At 38.3% G+C, this 21,043-nt stretch overlaps 1 protein-coding gene and 2 long non-coding RNA genes across 5 annotated transcripts; all 3 read left to right on the plus strand.

Annotated features, from left to right (window-relative positions):
- Positions 1 to 979: 979 nt before the first annotated feature.
- Positions 980 to 3,898, plus strand: LOC102311050. Its single transcript, XR_315903.3, has 4 exons — positions 980 to 1,086; positions 2,319 to 2,411; positions 2,517 to 2,831; positions 3,452 to 3,898. It is a non-coding gene; the product is annotated as an uncharacterized LOC102311050 (long non-coding RNA).
- Positions 3,899 to 8,959: 5,061 nt separating this feature from the next.
- LOC102289378 lies at positions 8,960 to 12,400 on the plus strand. Of its 3 annotated transcripts, none has more exons than XR_001336354.2 (5): positions 8,960 to 9,237; positions 10,486 to 10,580; positions 10,676 to 10,978; positions 11,059 to 11,103; positions 11,205 to 12,400. It is a non-coding gene; the product is annotated as an uncharacterized LOC102289378 (long non-coding RNA). The 3 variants fall into 3 exon arrangements; XR_006054497.1 differs by lacking the exon at positions 8,960 to 9,237 and adding an exon at positions 9,274 to 10,255; XR_001336353.2 differs by lacking the exon at positions 8,960 to 9,237 and having other exon boundaries at positions 9,282 to 10,580.
- A 5,207-nt stretch (positions 12,401 to 17,607) lies between these two features.
- LOC102310745 lies at positions 17,608 to 20,253 on the plus strand. Its single transcript, XM_005923822.3, has 4 exons — positions 17,608 to 17,768; positions 19,022 to 19,387; positions 19,493 to 19,617; positions 19,710 to 20,253. Exons 1-4 carry the CDS (start codon positions 17,672 to 17,674, stop codon positions 19,854 to 19,856), a joined length of 735 nt encoding a protein of 244 aa, XP_005923884.1. The 5' UTR covers positions 17,608 to 17,671; the 3' UTR covers positions 19,857 to 20,253.
- The last annotated feature ends 790 nt before the right edge of the window (positions 20,254 to 21,043 follow it).

The raw sequence follows: 21,043 nt of genomic DNA on the forward strand, positions 1-21,043 counted from the left end.
GACGTGTCCTGTGGATTGAGACCGATGAACTGAATTGCATTGAACCTGGATGTTGTCTTACAATCGCAGCAGGGTTATTCAAGTGCAGCATTCAAGTTGCTGCCATTCAATGTGATCACTGCCATTTGCTTTTGATTTTTTGTCTTTTTTTTTGCTTTTCTTTTTTGTCTATTAATCCAATTAAATCGTCTGTTGAGTATGGTGTTGACCATGAAGTAGGACAGGCTTCAGATAGACCAGAGGTCATCTAGATGTAGCCCCAAACAGAAAGTCACTATGAAAGCAACAAAGACAGCAATTATCTGGTGTCTCCCTTCATAAATGCAGGTGTGGCGTATAGAGGAGAAGAGCCGGAGACCAAAGGCAGTCGGCTGCTAGAGGAGGACCGATCACCAACCACTTACCAATTCTGCTTGAACCATCAAGTGTATTTAATTCTGGCCCAGGGAAAGACGAACCGTGGAATAGTGAAATCTCAATAGGTTATTCTTACTTTTAACCACCTGGGGGAGCTTGTCTGTATTTGCCTGTGGCTCTTGTGTTGAGCCCAAGGGCACATGATGATCCAGAGATTAACAAAGAAAAAAAAAACAATGCTGAGTTAATCAGTAGAGAGACAGACAACCATTCAAACTCACATTCACACCTGTGGGCAATATGAAAATCCCTAGTTAACCTAACCTCATTAATTGCATGTCTTAAGGCATGAGCTGACCTTGACAAACAAAATGTAGTTTAACAAACACTCCCTTGAAAATGGTCAGTTACAAGGCCTGGGATCAAAATAAGTGATTAGTAGCCAATATCCAAATTAAAAAATAAACTGTGGATAACTATTTTTCTATTGTTTTTCTATTCTCTTACTTTTCTTTATTAATGACCCCAAAACTGGTAGCTGGTGGTTTATTCTTACCTGAAGTGCCCCATTGGTAGAGTTCATGTTGAGCAACGTGTCTGCTTCTTACTTTCTCTTCTTCAGGTAACTCCCACTGGTGTCCTGTGGCAGCTGTGAACTGGATTAATGCTGTCTCTCCTGGTTTTTGAGTCATTCTCAGATACCAAGCAAGGAGTTAAGTTCCCTGCTAAGTAAGTATTACTTTTCAGTGAACCTAGTTTACCAAAATTGTCTGCAAGAGATGGTATAAATTGCTTCTTTTCCCTAGAATACGTAATGAATGATATGCTTGGTTTTATTTGGGTGATAGAGAGCTGCTGATGCAAACAGATTTGCTTTGATCATTTTAAACAGATATTGGGAGAAATATTTTATATTTAAGAAAAGTGCCTTTAGGTGGGTTTGTGGAAACAAAATGTTGCATATCAAAAGTAAAAGTACCACTCTTACCTGTCTAATTTAATTTTTTTTATTAATTTAGTCAAATATGCATTTCTTTGATCTGTATAAGTCACATCCATTAAATTTTATTATTTATTGTTTGTTTACTATTTGTTTTGCTATTATTTGCTTTTATTACTTTTAATAGATGATGCCTTTAAATTGTAAATGATGTGGATGCATGTGCAGGAAGCTGGCTGTTTACCACGATGACAGATGTGCAAACTTAGATCAAAGCTACAAAACTTATCATATTCCAACCATCTTAATGTGGACAGAATAATTGTTAGTTGAGGAGCTGCAGCTGTCCGATGAATGCAGAGGTTTAATGTACAATATTATTTCCTGAAATGGGAACAAAAGTCTACTTTATTGGGAAATTAAAGAGAAAAATTATTAAGGATTACTGTGTGCTGTGGAGTATTGTTGATCAGCAGACTCCTGATCAATGTACTGTGACACACAATGTTATTAGTAATGTACAGCCAAAGTCTATCACAACAAAAGATCAGGCATCAAATATTACAGAATGGAGTATCTATCAAGGAGTATCTTCATACCTAATCTGCTTTCAGGTGTCTTCCATGGATCAGTTATTCCACTTTCTGTTTTTTTGCAGGCTATCAGCATTCTTACCATTCTTTAAGGAAGCTGTCGAAACTTGTTGCAGGTTTTTTTTTTGTAATTCCACATAAAACGATCGCGCTCAGTAAAAGTGAAGTGTATTGTGTGTGCAAGTTCCTTTTGAGATGCTCACTGATTGCAGAGCTTTAAACAAACTAACCTGACAAACACTGAAGCTTAAAAACATTCAGCTTTTGTTAGAGCATTTTAAAATTTTGCTTTCACTCATTGTTTGCATAAATGACTGCTGTGGTTGTTTTCTCAAATTTTATGATGATCTTAAATTACACAATAAAAAATAAATTAAGACTACAAAACCCTGTTTCTAAAACAGCAACACTTTTCTGCTTCCTTCCAGTTTTTAAAGACATTGAGGCTTCCAGGATGTTCTACCTGTGGATATGCTTGAGTCTGTTCTTTGCTCTACAAAGCACTGTATCATCAGATCAAGGTAATTATACAATGTGTGTATCAAAAATAGAAGTATTGCTATTCATGTAAATGCATTAGAAAGAAGAAATATAATAATATCATTTGGTGCTTTTTTTGCTTTCAGCTGTGTCAGTGAATTGCAGCAAGACTGCAGAAGTTAGACAAAGTGTGACTCTAAATTGTACCATAAATTGGAAAGATGGCTCAAACTGTAGCGTTTTTGATATATATATCGTGGAGAACAAAAATGAGCCCATACAATGTTATAGGAGTTTGACAAAACACATCTGTAAAGGGGATCATCTGAAGTATGTCTCAGTGACCGTCCCAAGTGTCACGAAAGAGGTGAACGTTACAGTTGAAATCAGGTCAGGCTGTGGTATGGCTAAATCCCATCCTGCACAACTATTCCCTACTGCACAACTATTCCCTGCTGCAGGTTAGTAAGTTTCAGTAATATCATCAGAAATATACAGTACTGTGCAAAAGCTTTAGGCAGGTGAGAAAAAATGTTGTAAACAGAGAATGCTTTCAAAAATGGAAAAGTTAATAATTGATTTTTGTCAATCAACAAAATGCAGTGAATGAACAAAAGAGAAATCTCATTCAAATCAATATTTGGTGTGACCACCCTTTGCCTTCAAAACATCATCAATTCTTCCTGGCTAAGAGATAAGAGATAAGATAAGAGGAGCCTCTGTTAGTCCCACACGTGGGAAACTAACCACAGATCTTCTGTGGACGTAGGCTTCCTCACATCCTTCTGTCTCTTCATATAATGCCAGACACACACAGTGATGTTAAAATCAGACCTCTGCGGGCGCCATACCATCGTTTGGGGTCGTTGTCCTGCTGCTCAATACATTTGGGGCCAATAAACAATCATTTATATTTCTGAAAGCATTCTTTGTTTACAACCTTTTTTTTAACACCTACCTAAAACTTTTGCACAGTACTGTACATTTACAAGAAATATGTCTGTGAATTAATATTTTGTATTTCAATTGTATTTCATGCTCATGTTAACTGTACTTTAATAAATGTACTTTACTTTGTCAGCTTCAGTAAGGGTGACAGGAAATGGACGAGGAATGCAGGAGAAGTCACATGTGATGGCCGTCGTACTCTGTGTTTTTCCCACAGCTGTGTCCATTTTCTCTCTATAGAAGTCACAGACACACAGAAATGTAAGTGGCACAGATTCTGCACTGTGAATTAAAGACTGATTGTGGTGTTATGTGGCATGTATTTGATGTTTATGAATGTGGATCCACCTGCTTCCCAAAAACATTACTGTCATTACTCGATAGGTTTATACAAACAACAACAACGAGCACAGCTGCAGCTGAATATTGTCTGCTGTGCTCCTGAGAGGAGCTTTGTTACAAAAATACTGTTTACTTTCATTCAGTGATGTGTGAACACTGCCTCTGTACTGTACACAAGCCCACAATGTCTCCAGTTAATGGTGGGATAGTGTGACCACAATAAATTCTAAATATTGTATAATCTGTTTGTTTGTTTGTTTGGTTTTGGAGGGTATTTTATATTTGATTACATGTGGAATAAAACCTGAAAATCTCTCTGTTACGTCCCCCCACCACATTACAATCTAGCATCTACAAACTGCACCTTGACTAGTGTACAAAGAAATCTAATTGTGTTACTGTAATGTGGCCAGCTGGAAACAGACCCTGATGATGTCACTAGGGCTGTCTCAGCTATGTCTGGAAAACCTGTGCTGCAATCTTGCTGGCTGTTTTACAAAGATCATAGCCACTCCTTAAGCGAGAGGAAATTATGAGATGTCAGATAAATAGTCAATTTTCAGTCTGCTTGGACAACCACATATTTGATTCTGGCCCAATGTACGACAACAGATAATTCCTCCATTTAGCCAAGGGGCGAAGTTGTCTGGATTTGAGGAACTGGTCAAAAACACGGCTCCGTTTGAAGCTGAGCTGACGGCACATGTGTCAAAAGAAAACCAAGACATTGAGAGACAGAGTCAGCGAGGAAAAAAACAAACAGAATAACCTTATTTTATGTTTTTATTTTACTAGTTAATAAGCAAGTGTACCCCCGGGTCCAAAACATACATACAAATACACTATACATAAGAGTTAGAATATAATATATATAAATGCACAAATTAATTACATAATCACGTTGAGGCAGTTACCTAACAGCAGAAGCATAGTCCAACCTGTTATAATACTTTGTGATATGTCGTTATATATGATGTCATTTTTATCTATTTGTTTACAAACGTCAGGAAGTCACAAGCAAAGTCAGGCTGATGTCACAGAATGTCACATGATATTAAATATAGGCTGGCAAATCAGCATGTCTCAGTGGGCAATCATAATACAGCAGTTCCTTTTCATTTGTGGATTAAAGCTGCTGTTCATATTTGTGGCCACCAAATGTCACCAAAGAAGCATGTGTTGAAAAGCTTCAGTAGTGAACCTTTTTCAATACATGAGCCGGTGCTGCAGAAAGCTTCATTTGGCCATTACCAAGTCCTCACAATAAGAAACAAAACACCACAAAAGTTCATACCAGGCTTCACTGCTACAGTAAAGAATAACCCTTCCTTATGAAGCAGCAAAGTCATCAGGAACAAGTGTGCGATTCACACAAGGTGTGTGGAGACCAGTTTCTAGTTAAGTGACGAGGATGGAAAGAGAGAGGACAAGAGGTTGTGGAAGAACAGAAAGAACGAGTGAGGTGAAAAAAAACATTGTTTAATTAATAAAACAAGGGTTTGTACAGAATGAATTCAGAAACTTTAATATAAAGCAACTCTATTACCAGTTTACTTCATGTACAGGTATATTGAATGGCAGCCTGAGTTTCTAGTGTCTGTACTGATTAATGCTACTTTAAGTGCTCAATGATTTGTATGTGATTCTGTGTAAATATGAGACTGCACTCATGTTGTGCGTGTATCTCATCTGATCTGCTTTGCCACAAATAGTTCTTTACCTTGAGCCCTTGCCTTGGGTATGGTAACTAAAGGCTCCACCCTGAAAAGGGTGGATGAGATTGAAATGTCTGATTATTCACTCTGAATTATTCTTAGACACTACAATAGGTCATCCAGCTGATTAGGTTGCTTTTCAAGATAGTCTTATAATGTTTATTCAGTTGAGTTGAGGTTTGATGATGAGGCTGATTACATTTGCAAACAGCATATTTCATTAACATAAATTACAAGGCCCTGCATGCATAAAAGTTTCAACTTAGAATCTCCCCCGCTGTCATATATTTGTCATGTGAAGCTCTAAAAAGTCTGAACCTCTCTGAAACAAGAGCTGTCTCATTTCAGTGTAGACACTCTGATGATGCTGAAGTTGATGTAGCCGCCATTATGTCGCCCATTTGTTTTGGGTTTTGCGTTTTTAGCTTCAGTGCTACCTCCTTGGCCCGCATAAATATTTAGAGGCGAGGCTAGAATGTATGTCACGAGCTAACATTCGCAAGTACCCCGAGGAAATGCAGTTTCCTCTTTCATTTCTTGAGTGTGCGTCTTGGTTAGCATGAGCATGCTCAAATGCAGAATCAAAATAAGTATATTTACCTGGTACAAAAAGGTGTTTTTAGCATCTGGCTTCCACTACAACTCAACAACATTAGTGCTGCTGATATTTACTTGTTTGTGATTTTGTGGACGATTTCCTGTCTTTAAACTGGCAAACGAATAAGATTAAGTTCCTTCAGAGGGCGTTCAGCACAGATTTAGATCACACATTAGATTGTTGATGAGATTGGCACTCTGTCAGTAAAAGTGAACTGAATCGAAATAGCTTGGCTCAGCATCAGCGCTGCAGTCATGAGTAAACGTTTCTGTTCTCTCCGTGAGATTTCTTATGCAACACCTGCTTTGGCACCTATTTCACTTGTAAAAAAAAGAGGAATGTAAAACCTGCTGCAGGGAGCTCTGTGAGGATTTAAATGACAAGCCGGCAGCAAGGTTGATGACTTCCTGGAGTTTTTTATCACCTTTACCCAGAAAAGTAGCTTAGAGTCAAAAGACTCTGCAGTTGTGTGGTTCCGCACACATTAGCTTCAGCTGCTGGTTTGTTTGTTTTGGATTTTTTTTTTTTTACATCAGTCATGTAGATTTATCATGTAGGGTTGAGTCATCCTGCAAGAAAATGGTAATGTTAAATAAAAGCCTTTGTGAATAATAAAAGGATACATTTGAGTTTTGTTTAATCTGTTCAAAGTGGTTTCTGTTTTACAAATGCAGTGAATGGCGGTGCATTGTTTAGTGCTGGCACTTTTTCTGCAGAGTTTGTGAACAGGTCAGAGCTGTTGTTTGTTACGTTTCTTTGTTCTCCCTGTGCCTGTGTGGCATTTCCTCCCAGCACTCTGGTATCCTCCAAAGGCATGTTTGGCAGTTTAACTTGTGATTCTAAACTGGTTATGGGCATGTTTGTGGGGGTGTATGGTTGTCTTTAACTCTATGTCAGCTTCACGCTTTATTGAGAGGATAAACGGTCAAAAATGAATACACTACCAGTCAAACTTTCTCATTTAATGGTTCTTCTTTATTTTTACTACTTTCTACATTGTAGATACATACTGAAGACATCAAATATAGAGAGCAGGATATATGGAATTATGCAGCAAAGCAAAACTACTGATAAATAACTCTGAATATATCTTATATTTTAGATTCCTGAAAGCAGCCACCCTTTGCTTTGTTGACGGCGCTGCAAACCCTTGGCCTTCTTTCAGTGAGGTTTGTGATGTAGTCAAATGAAATGGTTTTCACTTCACATGTGTGCCTTCTCAAGGTTCATTGTGAGACCATCAGATGTGTTGTGCAGAAGTCAGGTTGGTACACAGCTGACAGCCCTATTTGACAGCGATTAGAATTCATATTATGGCGAGAACCAATCAGCTAAGTAAAGAGAAACAACAGTCTGACTGCTTGCTCATAGGGGGTCATGTGATTGTTGGGTTTTTCTCTGTATGTATTATTGTAGGGTCTCTGCCTTGCAACATAAATCACCTTGAGGTGACTGTTGCTGTGATTTGTTTCTGGATAAATAGAATTGAATCATTAGTTTAAGAACTGAAGCTCAGTGAGTCCGGAAAATTGCTAAAACTTTGAATGTGTCCTCAAGTGCAGTGGCGAAAAACCATTAAGCGCTGTGACAAAGATTAGGGCCCAGATAAATGCCACACAGAGTTCCAGGAGCAGACACTTATTTACATCAACTGATCAGAAGAAACTGTGCGAATCAGATCTTTATGGTCTAAAACCACTGATAAGAAACCATTGCTAAGGAAAAGCAACAAGCAGAACAGCTTTGTTTGGGCAAAGAAACACAAGGAATGAACATTAGACCTGTGAAAATCTGTGTTTTTGTCCAAATTTGAGATCTTCGGTTCCACTCGCCGTGTCTGTCTGCGACACAGAAAAGGTGAACGGACGGTCTCTACTTGCATGGTTCCCACCGTGAAGCATGGAGGAGGAAGTGTGATGGTGTGGGGGTGCTTTGGTGGTGACACTGTTGGAGATTTATTCAAAACTGAAGGCACACTGACCCAGCAACAACATGCCTTCCCATCCAGTTTAGTTCTACCATCATTTATTTTTCAACAATGACCCCAAACACACCTCCAGGCTGTGTAAAGGCTATCTGACCAAGAAGGAGAGTGATGGAGTGCTGCGCCAGATGGCCTGGCCTCCACAATCGCCTGACCTAAACCCAATCGAGGTTCGGTTTGAGATGGACCGCAGAGTGAAGGCAAAAGGCCAACAAGTGCATCTCTGGGAACTTCTTCAGGAATGTTGGAAACCTATTTCAGCTGACGACCTCATGAAGCTCATCGAGAGAATGCCAAGAGTGTGCAAAGCAGTGATTAAAGCAAAGGGTGGACATTTTGAAGAATCTAAAGCATAAAACATGTTTTGAGGTATTTCACACTTTTTTATTTACTACATAATTCCATATGTGTTCATTCATAGTTTTGATGGCTTCAGTGAGAGTCTACAATGTAAATAGTCATGAAAGTAAAGATAAACCATTAAAGGAAAGGTGTGTCCAAACTTTTGACTGGTAGTGTACACGTGAAGGTATGAAAAAAACTCAAAGCAAAAATGTGTGACAGCTAAGTCTGTATGAGTTCCCTCTTTTACCTTTAAATTAACTAATAAATTAAAGTGAATGGTGGCACAGTGGGTAGCACTGTTGTTGCAAAGCAAGAAGGTCCTGAGTTCCGGCTTCCTCCCACCGTCCAAAGACATGCACCCCCTGTGACCCTGAAGAGGATACGTGGATGGATTGATTAAACTGGCATTAGCAATAAAAACAAGACTACAACTTATGTTCAATACAAATTTGTATTATATGCTGATTAAAAAATATAATATATGAAAATAAAAGAATGAAACTAATAACAGCATTCTCATTAGAAAGCAATGTCTTTAACCTTTGCTTATTTCTTTTATTCTTACCTGAAAGGCCTCACAACTAGTTTCTGAATTCCGTCTGTTTTTTAATCTACCAACCAAACTTTTAGTAAAATCTAAAAAATCATTTCAAGCCAGTGTTATTCACTGACGAAGAAAAAAGCATTTAGATCCAGTTCATTTGTTCTCTCATAAATGAAAAGTGTCACCTTAGACCCTGTTTTAAGGAATGTGTTTGCTTCTTGTTTTCCATTCTTCTTTGCCAATGAGTCTTGTAATCTCTGCAGGCAGTTTCATTTCACCTGCAAGAAACTCCCCCTGGTATCATGTGTCACCTCGACCGGATAATCTAATCTGCCCTGATTTTTTACGACTCATTCACAAATGTTGTCCAACGAGAGACGTTCTCTACCAAGTAAGTATTAATCCTTTTTTTATCTATTTTAACTAATTCTACATGCTGGTAATTGTTAACAGTCTCGTTTTCTTTCAAAAAAGGTTATAAATCATATGCATCTTTTTATCAGGGTAATCAAGTCATTTAAATGTAAATAATGTTGCTTAGAAAACCTTCAACAAATTGCTCACATAGTAAAAGTTACTTCTTTACTTAATGCTTAAAGAAATTTACAAAAGCAAAATTTTGACTAACAAAAATAAAAAGTGCTTATTATGTAAAAAGGCTCATTTGGGGTATCTAAATTTTTATTACTATATCTATCTATATAAAAAAAAGTGAATGCAACAATTAATTCATTTTATTAGTTTAAACAAAAATTATTATATTTTGTGATTTACAGTTTCTACACCTTACTACTAAATGCTTTCCTCTGTTTTTCTTTCTGCATCTGACAAGCTGTAATTGATAAGCCACTTGTAGCTGGAAGCTAACAGGTAACACGGGTTTCCAGGCAAAAAGGAGAAAGAAGAATATTAATAAGGAAGTACTAGAATAACTGCAGCACTCCATGAATGCAGAAGCATAAAGTGTCAGAATATGAATCTGCTTTTATTGGGAAAACCACCAAAAATGCTTCTTGGGTGCTTTTCACTGTCATCCAGGAGACTGTTTAACAATATTAAGTCATCCTAATCTGGGGAGTCTTACAGAATACAGAAGAATGTACCGAACACATATGCTCAGAAGCACATAAAATGTGACACTAAAAAAAAGAGGTGGGATTATTCCAAACAGTCCATTTTGTCCGTTAACACCTGTAAAGTTTTCTGTTTTAAGTCTGCAAAGCTATGAATCTGGTCTCAGCAGTGCCACGCGACTTGATGATGGCACATGACCTACAGAAGCTCCTGTTTGAACCAACATTCTTGGCAGCTGTTGTGGAGCTGTTCAAACTTGTCAATCTCGCAATTGTTTGGTTTTCACAGCAAACTAAAGTGGGAAGCGTGACTCCACATGTGACAGAAGATACAATGTGTGTAACACTGCTGATATGTCCGTTTATGTCTTAATAGAACTATTATAATCATATGTTACTGTCGCTGCTGTTTTTCTTGCATTCTCAAATGATAGAAGTTTAAATGAATTTTTAGGTATAAGCACATTTTACTTTATGTTTAATGTGTCAAAGAGAACATGTTTCTTGTGTTTTCTAAAACAGCATGACTTTAAGTGAACCTGCAGTAATGACTTTGTTCTTTCCAGCCGTTGGGGGTGAGGTGAAGCTTCCAGGATGTTGTACATGTTGACATGTTTGAGTTTGTTCTGTGCTCTACAAAGAAGTGTTTCATCAGATGAAGGTATTTCTATACTGCTTGTACCAGATATGTTACTAATAGACATGACCGCTCTAAAGGAAGAAGAAATTGAACATCAAATATTTCCTTTCTTTCAGCTGTGTCACTTAATTGCAACAACACTGTCAGTGCTACAGCTGGAGAAAATGTGACTCTAAATTGTTCCATAACTTCGACTTTTGGAGGGAAAGTGTGTACTGGTCAAAAGTATGACTGGCATAACACAAATGGCAACAAACTATGTGAAACTGATGCCACAAAATACACCTGTGCATGGGATGCCCTTACCTATGTGTCACTGACCATCTCAAATGTCCAAGAAGAGGCAAATGTCACAGCTGAAATCGTGTCAATCTGTGGAATGGTGAAATCACTTCCTGTCAGAGTACAGCTAATCATTGGTGAGTGTATGTTTAGTTCAGATATCCAGAATAAATTGTTTTCATTGCCACTGTTAAAATAACTGCAATTTACTATCCAGATCCAAAAACGGACGTTTTCCAACCAACAACACCACCAGATAACGGTAAGCTGAAAGACAACGACTTAACCATTGTAGATTGTTACATATTGTAACAAATGTTATTCAGTTAGAATAACTGTATTCCACTTCCACACGTGAATCAGGTCCAGGAACAGGACACAGCAGGCAGCGGGAGGAGTCAACACGCGTGACCACCATTGTACTTTGTGTTTTTGCCTCTGCTGTAGTTGTGTTCATTTTGTATTTTCTGTATAGAACTTACAGACGCAGAGTAAGAGAGAGGACAGTGACATACACTGCACCAGTCAGTAAAGACTTCACGGTTGTTTAAAAATGTATTTTTTCTTTGTATGATTGTTTATCAGTGCGAGGGGAATATGAATGTATATGAATGTATGTGACATATTTTCCATTTGTAAAAGATGCTGCTCATCACTGCTGACTCTTTGATCATCATATTGTTTGTTTGTTTTTTATTAACCTTTTTTTTATTAGACTTCTTTGATGTCTTATATACAATATATAGATATACAATAACAGGATGTGAATAACAGAGCGTTCACATGACTTTCAGTCTGCTCAGTAAAATGAAACAATTTTGGGGAAATTTAAGAACATTTGGGACTGAACCTGTTATGTGTCTGATGAATGTCCACAGATTTGTCACAGCTCTGACATTGTGTGAACATCAGGTCAATTTTGCTTACTTATCATCCACGATCTAATAATAGGGAAATGATCCAAAGTTGGATTACATACTTACTTTGTAAATCCACTGATGTTTCTGTACCTTGACTTCTTTACATAATTGTGACCACAGCTCACAGTAAAAATCATCCAACTGTTACTTTAGGCTGTGATGGATGAATGAATGGACAGATGGGACTCTCGTGGGCTGTGGATAATGCATTTCCCTGTTCCACACATGGATTTTTTGCCACCTGTGTAGCATTATTATATGTTAACTCAAGTAAACTCAAAGACTGTGGCAAGACAGTCCGTCCACATCGTTACATCATTACAGTGCTGCTGTTTTTGTTGCACATTGGTTGGCACATTATCAGACATATACTTCCTTCAGAAATGACAGAGAGCAAAAAAAGAGCAAAAGGAAGATTGACTGGTAATATTTTTCCAGGCCTACGTGTAAACCACTGTTTGTTAAGATGTTAGCCCAAAATTAAATGTCAGTGTTGTGTTTATAGATGTTTACAGCTAACACCTAATGCTGGAGTTAAAAGAGTCACTTGTCACTACAAAATAACTGTAAATGTAATAACTGTGTAAAATTGAACAGTGTTTTGTTCAAAATACACTCAACTTGTAACAAGTCTTTCAATCAAATGTGTCATGGTTTTTTTTTCATCCCATTTGAAACCATTCAAGCCTCCTGAAATGACCCATACGAGCATTTCTCCCTGAAAGGATTAAAGAGAATCTGTGTTAGGTGAACCTTTAGGTCAAGTGGCATACAAAAAAAAGTTTTTAAAAATTCTTTCATGTAGTTTCAAAAGACGGTGAAGCTTCCATGATCGATTCAAACATATCCACAGGTAGAACACCTGGAACCTGGAACACACTGGAACCATCATCTTTTTTATTATCCCTTCACTTTCAAGCCTCAGCAGTTACTTTTTCACAAGAGGCATGAAAGGTTTGGGTACTCGTCTGACTGCGTGAACTGCATATGGCTGTGCATCTTGTTTAAGAATTATTTTAACTGGTTCAGTTTTTCATAGTCTACTTGTACCAAAACAGTACTGATGTTTTCCACTCATCTGCTGAGTAAACTGCTATTTTGCCCTTTAAACATTATAGACTTTAGGAAGTGTATTAAAGGTTTCTTCACTTCTTACAGTCACATATGGTCCAGTATCTATTTTTAATGTCAGAGGAACATCATCAATGTTCATGGTGACAGTTCACTTATCCTCTCTATTTTTTTATTTTTTTATTTTTTTTGCTGTTTTTGAAGTCACCTCATGCATGAGAATATCACCGGGTTAACACGAGACATTATTTTATGTATACTGTTGGCCAAGCACAATAAAAATGACCGTATTTAAATTAACTTTGCAAATGTCACAGATGAAATATTTGGGGTTTTATTTCCTGGACTGAACCACTGTACTTGCTGTCATTGCTGAACATCTGCCCCCCTTCCTTCTCTCACATAATGAGCCCAGTCTACCACTGCATCTGATTGGCCGAATGGTGTTCAAAATAAAGTCAAAATAAAGTCTCAGCAGGGCTGATGGCTATTAATTAATAACTGAAATTATCTCACAGACCAGATGTGGATCACGGGCTGTATGTTTGCCACCACTGACCTAATCTGCCCTGTTTGTTATGACTCCTTTTCAAATGTTCTTCAAAGAGAGAAGTTCTCTACCAAGTATTACTGCTTCTTTTACATATTTTAACAAAATTCTCTTCATGCTAGTGTTATTTGGCTTTTCTTCCCTTGACAAAGTCATGAAACATATGCATGTTTTTATGTGCAATGCAAGTCTAATAATGCAAATAGATTTGTTTAGATAACCTAAATTGCTCACAAAGTTTTATTTAAGAAAATTAAGTTTACAAAAGTAAAATGCTGAGTATCAAAATTAAAAGTTCTTATTATGTAAAGAGACGAACTAATTTAAACAAAATTTATTACATTTTGTTATTTAGTGTTTCTTACAATAACTACTAAACTTTTTGCCCTGTTTTTGCACAATATGTGATTAGATGTCACATTTACAGGCATTCTCTTTTATCTGGAAACTGACCAGTTATTCTGGCAATAAAAAATCTGTTAATTACAAATCCTCTGAGGACTGTTACACAATAACATATTTATGGGCAGAGATAAATGAGAATTCTGCTGCTGCTTCTGTGAAGTCTATAAAATGTTACACTAAAGGAGAGCAGTTACCGTTATTGTTATTGAAGTTATCTATGTATTTGTGCTGAAATGTGGGAAAAACTAAAATGAACAGAAAGCTTGCATGCTATCTTTGCACTTAACTGTTTCTAGTATTTATCTCTGCTGTTTCTTTTGCACTCTCAAATATGAGAAATGTTTAAATCTGTATTTTCAGTAATCAGTATACAGTATACTTGCAGACTACAACTCAAAGAAACATGAACTAAACTTAGCATAAAGGACATTTGTGTTTGGCCAATTATGTCTTTGTTGTAACAACGCTTAATGCCAATAAATCTTATTGGCATATCCCTGTAGCAGTATACTTGCTCGGCTGGTGTCCGCTCCAAGTATGCCATGTTTCACCGATCTGAATAGGGTCTGTGCTATAGGGCAACTTCAAGCTGGCAAGTTGCAGCATTACTTGGATTGAGCCCTCATAGCATCTCCAAACTGAAACTATGTTCTACATAACAGGTTATATCAGAGACAAGGCTGCAAAGTGGGCAACCCAAGAAAATGACACCATTTCCTCAACCCGTCATCACTTATGAACCATAGGCAAGATTTAGCCGACAGCGTTGGACACAGACAGTCCAGAACAATCTGCTCATAGTCAGTGTCCAGCCTCATAAGGCTTGTCATGATTCACGGCCAGACCTGTTTGCGCTGGTGTCAGCAACATGTGCACTCTAACCTGATTATGCAGAGGAACATTATGTTTAGCGATGTGTATTTGCGAGTGGAGAGGATGGCCTGCCTGCAGACTTGACCTTTTGAACACTTGTGGGATCAGCCTGGGCGTGCTGTTCATATCAGAGTGACCAACTCAACCACACTGGCTGACTTGCAATGAATGCTTGTTGAAGAATGGGATTCTACAGCAGTTTGTGACCAAGGTAGTGAAGAAGAGGTGCAAGGCTGTTGTGGCTGTGTTTGGTTCTTTCATATAAATAGGGTTCAATTGCCAGTATGTCGTGTTTCTTCAGACTTATCATTGGTGGAGAATATCCACCAATCCACATGCTCAACTCTGCTGCTCAACCCAAAAATGCATTTGACTGACAAATGTTGCACCATTTAAGGTGTCATGATTCGGCCGTGTGGCAGGCAGGATGAGGACCCAAATTGCAAACTCACAGACACGGGGGATAAACTCAAAATGCAGCTTTATTGCTGACAGGTGATAAATAATAACGATGATACAAAAGCAATGCAAAACTACACTAAACTGGGAAAAGCTAAAGTAACATATACCGGAAGACACGGGGAGAACCACACACGGCATGAGGGAGAACGCGACGCCGAACAGAGGGAGACGCAGACAGAAATACACAGAGGGTTAACGAGGAAAGTGGGAACACACGGGGAACACAGGTGACGCTGATAATCATAACGAGACAGGGCGGGGTGAACTGAACATGACATGTACAGGCGTGAGAGTCACAAAGTAAACAGGAAGTGCACAGAGGTTCAGACAGGAGGGGAGAGAGCACGGGGAAAACACAGACATAACGGGCTGGGGAAACATGAAACAACCACAAAGGGAGACGAGGGCTCATAAATACACAGAGGGCACACAGGGGGGAGAGAGAGCACGGGGAGAACTTAGACATAACGGGCAGGGGAAACATGGAATAAAACATAAGGAGAGACGAGGGCTCAGATACACAGAGGGGCACACAGGGGGTGAGAGTCACAACGGGAAAACACATAAGGAACAACGTAACAGATCAACCCAGGAAGCATGGCCTAAATAAAGAACAAAATACAAAAATACATGAAAACTAAGAATACTGGGCCCACATGGCCCAGGACCATGACATAAGGGGAATAAACCATATAAGATTTACTGCCATGAAGCATTGTTACAATAATGATGTAATCAAGCCAGTAATCAGATTTTGAGATGACTTTTTCATTTAAAACAAATATACAGGCAAAACCCTGTTTCTTGATTCATATATGTTTTTTTTTCTTTCCAGTAATTTCGAGTGAAGTGAAGCTTCCAGAATGTCCTGTGTGTGGAAATGGTTAAGTCTGTTCTGTGCTCTACAAAACAGTGTCTCATCAGTACAAAAGTATGTACCAAAAAGCATGACAACTCTAAATACATAAGGAAGAATAAATGTAATAATATATTAAACAATATTTTAATATTTTTTCTCTTTCAGTGGTGTCACTTAATTGCAGTAACCCTGACTATGTTACATTTGGAAAAAATGTGACTCTAAATTGTTACATAAATTCAAAAGGGGGCTCAGACTGTAGAGCTCTAAATTATTCCTGGATAAACCAAAATCATACCAAACTCTGTGGCTTGTCACAATACGGCTGTAAATGGGATCCCCCGAATAGCTTGTCAGTGACCATCTTAAATGTCCAAAGAGAGGAAAATGTCACAGCTGAAATCGTGTTAAACTGTTGCGTCCACTTACAGAGTGAGTATCTATCAGCATCTTAAAATTTATGTGTTTGAATGAGCGTACGTTTTGTTCAGACATACATAAATTGTATTCAGTGCATCTGTTAGAATAACTGTGTTGTACTTTGTCAGGTGGACCAGCTCCAACACTAGGTCACATCATTAGGCCCGAGGAGTCAACACGCGTGACAACCATTGTACGTTGTGTTTTTGCCTCTGCTGTTGCTGTAGTAATTTTGTATTTCCTGTATAGAACTTACAGGTACAGAGTAAGTGAGAGGACGGTGACATAGACTGCACCAGTCTGTAGCAGAACATAAATGCATATGTTTGCTGTTTGTGAAAGATTCGGCTCATCAGTTACCACAGCTGACTCTGTACATAGAGAATAATTTTTAGAATTCTTTGATGCAGTCTAATATGCATACAATAATAGGATGTGAATAATAAAGCATTCCACGTGACTTTAGTCTGCTGAGTAAAAGGGAAAGACTATGGGTCAAACTTGGGAATGTGAATTTCCTGACTGATGAATAAACATTTAAGAAAAAATAGGACTGTACCTGTATGTGTTGTAAAACTGAGTCTAATTAATGTCCACAGAGTTGACTTCTCATCCATGTTCTCATTATGTGAAGTGACGAGAAGTTGGATAACCTACTTACTTTGTAAATCCATTGATGTCTGTCCACCTGGACTTCTTCACATAATTCTGATCACAGCTCACAGTAAAAGTCATCCAGCACTTGCTTTAGACTGTGATGGATGATGAAAGGGGATGTAATGGTGGAAACATAAATTCTTATCAATACAGTCCATATTTATACAGTAGACTGAATGAAGCATTGTAAACATGTTATTATGGAAACAATGTAATTCCTCTGAGACAACTCTTCCTCTGTTTCATCTTTTTTTTTACCATTTCTTTCTGTGTATATGTGTCATTTGAAAGTGAAAACCATAATGGAAATAGGAATCATAAGAAAATGTACCGTGAAACTGAGAACTGTGAAAAGTGATTAATATCCTGTATGTGCTGCTTGTACAGATTAACTGTAAATCAGACAGTTTTCGTACAATGGAACATCTTTTCAAATAAATTTATGTCAGTAACAAACTCTTCCACATCTTTGATGTTATGTAGCACACATGCACACACCCACGTACAGCTGATAAAATACCAAGAGTCAGTGTCTCATTTCCTCTTTACGCTTCATTTCTCTTTGTCACACTCGTTCATGTTGTAGTCAATCTGTCTGTCAGTCAGAGAGCATATGCGCGAGCCTGACTGCATGATGAAAGCCCACTGGTGGAGCTGTGTGCTGGGACTGCTCTGCATGCCTGCGGAGGTAATATTAGACATCGGGAAAGGTGAGTGTGTTTTGGAATTTTAAATCCACAAAAATTATAAATTTATGTGGGAAAAAATGTTTTTCACAGGTCTCTCTGCAGTCCTGTGAAAAACTAAGTGCACCCTATGATTTAGGAGCTTGCAGAAGCACTTAGGCAGCACTAGCTCGCAGTTATGCTTTGTCTGTGTGATTTTATCAGTCTCTTATGTTCTTTTGGAGAAATTTTGGGCCACTCTTCTTTACAGCACTGCTTCAGTTCACTGAGGTTTGCAGTCATTTGGTCATACACAGCTGTCTTAAGATCTGGCTGCAACATGATTAAGCTGAGTTATTGAACACCTGGATTCTTTTGCTTCTCGGCCATTCTGTTGTAGATTTGCTGCTGTGCTTTGGATCGTGACGCAATTTCAGCCATGCTTTGCTCTTAGACAGGTTGCCTCACATTTGAGTCTTGTTTTAGTACACAAAACAAGATCATTATGTGCTCATTAACTGCAGAGTGTCCAGGTCCTGTGGCTGCAAAACAAGACCAAATCACTACCCCTCCTCCACTATGCTTCACTGTTTACTGTGAGGTGTTCGCGCTGATATGCTGTGTTTGGTTTTCTCAGTGTCGTGCATCATGACCAAGGGTCCCCATATTGCTTTAACTCTGTCCAAAGTTCATAGTTCCAGAAGTCTAAACCTAAGCTCTTACGTTTTTTGCCTATTTCTCTGAGCCCTGCATGGTCTGACCCCAGGGTGAATTTATTGGGTTTTCTGCTCCTGGGAAGAAAACCCTGTTTTTTACATAACTGTAGATGTCATTGAAGATGAGTCTGAGTCATCTTTTCCTGTTTGTTTGCAGCTTCATCCTGTTTTGGGCCTCTTAGCAGTGTCTCAAAAAACCCATCATTTAAAAAGGTCTTTTTAAATCACTCTTTACAGTAAATGTAGTGATGCACCAAAAATATGTACGTAGAAGTTAGTTGTCTACAAAAAAAGCCCACTGCAAGTGACATGACTGGAATATGTTGCTGCAGCTAAATCTAGGTTAGGCCACTTTATATACAGTTACTGGGTGTAGTTTGGTTTTGTGGTTACCTTCTGCAGCCCCAACAACTGTACTGAACTGAGCAAATGATGAATTGGATCAAATTGTGCCTTTTCTGCTTTATTGCAATTAAAGTTTATTTGCCAGTGCCCTGTGGTGGAGCTGATGTATAAAGTGTTAAAACAAAACAAAAACTCTGCATATGTGATTCTTTTTAACGATCCATCTCTCCCTGACAGCTTTCCAAAATCCTTCAGCTATCACTTTCAAGAGAGTCAATTCATCTGCTGAAATCGTGTGCACCACATCCTTGGAAAATCCAATGGGGCTGTACATGCATAGGCGTTTCCACAAGGAACAAGATGTTGTGTACCTGGACTTGAATGGATTTTCAGTCACCAAGAATACCACATCTAACAAATTCAAAGGCCGAATAATCATAAGTCCAGCCAAGAAGATCACACAGGAACTTCGTGGGTTCACTTTCCAGTTGTCTTTGCTGGAGCTCGAGGACACAAACTTGTATTACTGCGAGTGGATTTACACGGACGAGAAATTCAACAAGCTGCTCATGACCAGCAACGGCACAGTCATTATTGTCAGAGGTGAAGAGAATTGTGCATTTCAGTATATGCAATCCACTTCCATTAAAAGTGGTGTAACTTTCAATTTAATTGTCTATAACGTGCTTTTTTCTCTCTCACACACAGAGGGTGGCCCAGAGGAACAATGCACAAACTCCATACTGGATCTGACCTTGATTTGCTCTGTCGTCATAGGATTTACTGTCATACTGTCCCTCATCATTGGAGTGCTGATTATGAGGTGCAAACGAGTAAGTGTGAAGTAGATAGACTTGTTGTTAAAAGTCAAGCAAAGAGGATGTGACTGTGTTCGAGTGAAAACGTTTCCTTTGTCTTCCTCCAGTATAAAAAGAAATTCAGACCTGCCGTGCCTGAATTACCACCAAGATCCCAGAGGCCTCGGCAGACCTGCTCTTGCCACCATCACAATGCTTACTTAGTTACATCTCTAAGCACGGATGTCAACACAGACTTCAGGGGTCTCCTGTAATGCTCAGAGACGGTGCAGTGCTAATAATTCAACACGCGGTGATGCACAGTTAATTGCACAGACGGCTTCAGATGGCTGAACTCGTAATCTTTAACCTTTTGCTGTAGTGCATCTCTCTTCCTTTTACAGAAATTTGTGTTTTATCTGCAGTAAAGTGATTGAGCTACCACATCCTGGTTTATGCTTAGTGTTCAGGTGCAATGTGTGAAGAGTGTGGGTGAAAAAAAACTGCAGACCAAGCACTTTTTCCTTTGATTTAGCACACGCTGGCTTTACCTGTTGAGTTTTCAACAGCTTTGTGTTGTTTTGTTCTTTTTTCTTTGTGAATGCTCTAAATGTTTTGAACCATAGTTTTCTACCTGATTTGATGTGTACAATAAATCAAAGATATTTTTAACATTTTGCCATTCCTTTGAAAAATCTTTGTTTTGTTGTATTTGTTTTTTAAATGATAAGAACAACTCAATGGGGCTCAATTCAAAGTACTAGTAAAAGTACAAAAGTATCAAAGCATCAAAATATTCTAGAAGTGAAATAGTGAATAGTATTAGTCAAATAGTGGAAGTACTGATATAACGCAGAAGGATCAGTTTCACAGTCCCATACCGTGCATGCATATTGATTTACTGTTGAAAATGATTCTAACTAATTAGCCTAGTAGATGTACCACTGGGTCATTTAGCTCTATTAACACAAATGACTTACTAGTAGAGAAAAAAGAGATGCTTTCAGCTGCTCCCTTGTCATATGGATTGCCACAGCAGCAGGTGCTTCTGCATATTTGATTTGGCAGAGTTTTACAATGGAAGCCACTGACTTTCAACTGTGACTAGGAAACAGCTATGCCTGCAACAAATATGTGAATACATGTGAATTAGTCATGAGATAATCCCAATCCAAATTGTCCACTATGTTCAGGGAAACTGCAGAGGTGGCACTGCTGTCACCTAAAATATGATTAGAAAATGGTTCTTGTCTTTAAAGTGAATAAAGTAAAATACATGGCAGAGTAATCAGGAAACAGAGTAATCAGGAAAGGGAAACACAGCTGGGACTAATTGGGCAGGATGAGACAAGGGAAGCAAAACAGAATACACTGACATAAGACAAGGACCTTCAACATAAAACAGGAAACACACCAACTGAACTTACAGACTCAGAGATATGAGCTTCACATTATGATAATA

Source organism: Haplochromis burtoni, unplaced genomic scaffold, assembly GCF_018398535.1.
Source record: "Haplochromis burtoni strain Fernald_Lab_line unplaced genomic scaffold, NCSU_Asbu1 Contig_71, whole genome shotgun sequence".
In the NCBI taxonomy this organism is placed as follows: domain Eukaryota; kingdom Metazoa; phylum Chordata; class Actinopteri; order Cichliformes; family Cichlidae; genus Haplochromis; species Haplochromis burtoni.

Excerpts from the sequence above, each read along its gene's own strand:
- LOC102310745 (XM_005923822.3), top strand. The coding sequence starts at position 17,672 with ATGCGCGAGCCTGACTGCATGATGAAAGCCCACTGGTGGAGCTGTGTG. Across the intron at positions 17,769-19,021 it reads AATATTAGACATCGGGAAAG|CTTTCCAAAATCCTTCAGCT; the intron begins GTGAGTGTGTTT and ends TCTCCCTGACAG. Across the intron at positions 19,388-19,492 it reads CACAGTCATTATTGTCAGAG|AGGGTGGCCCAGAGGAACAA; the intron begins GTGAAGAGAATT and ends TCTCACACACAG.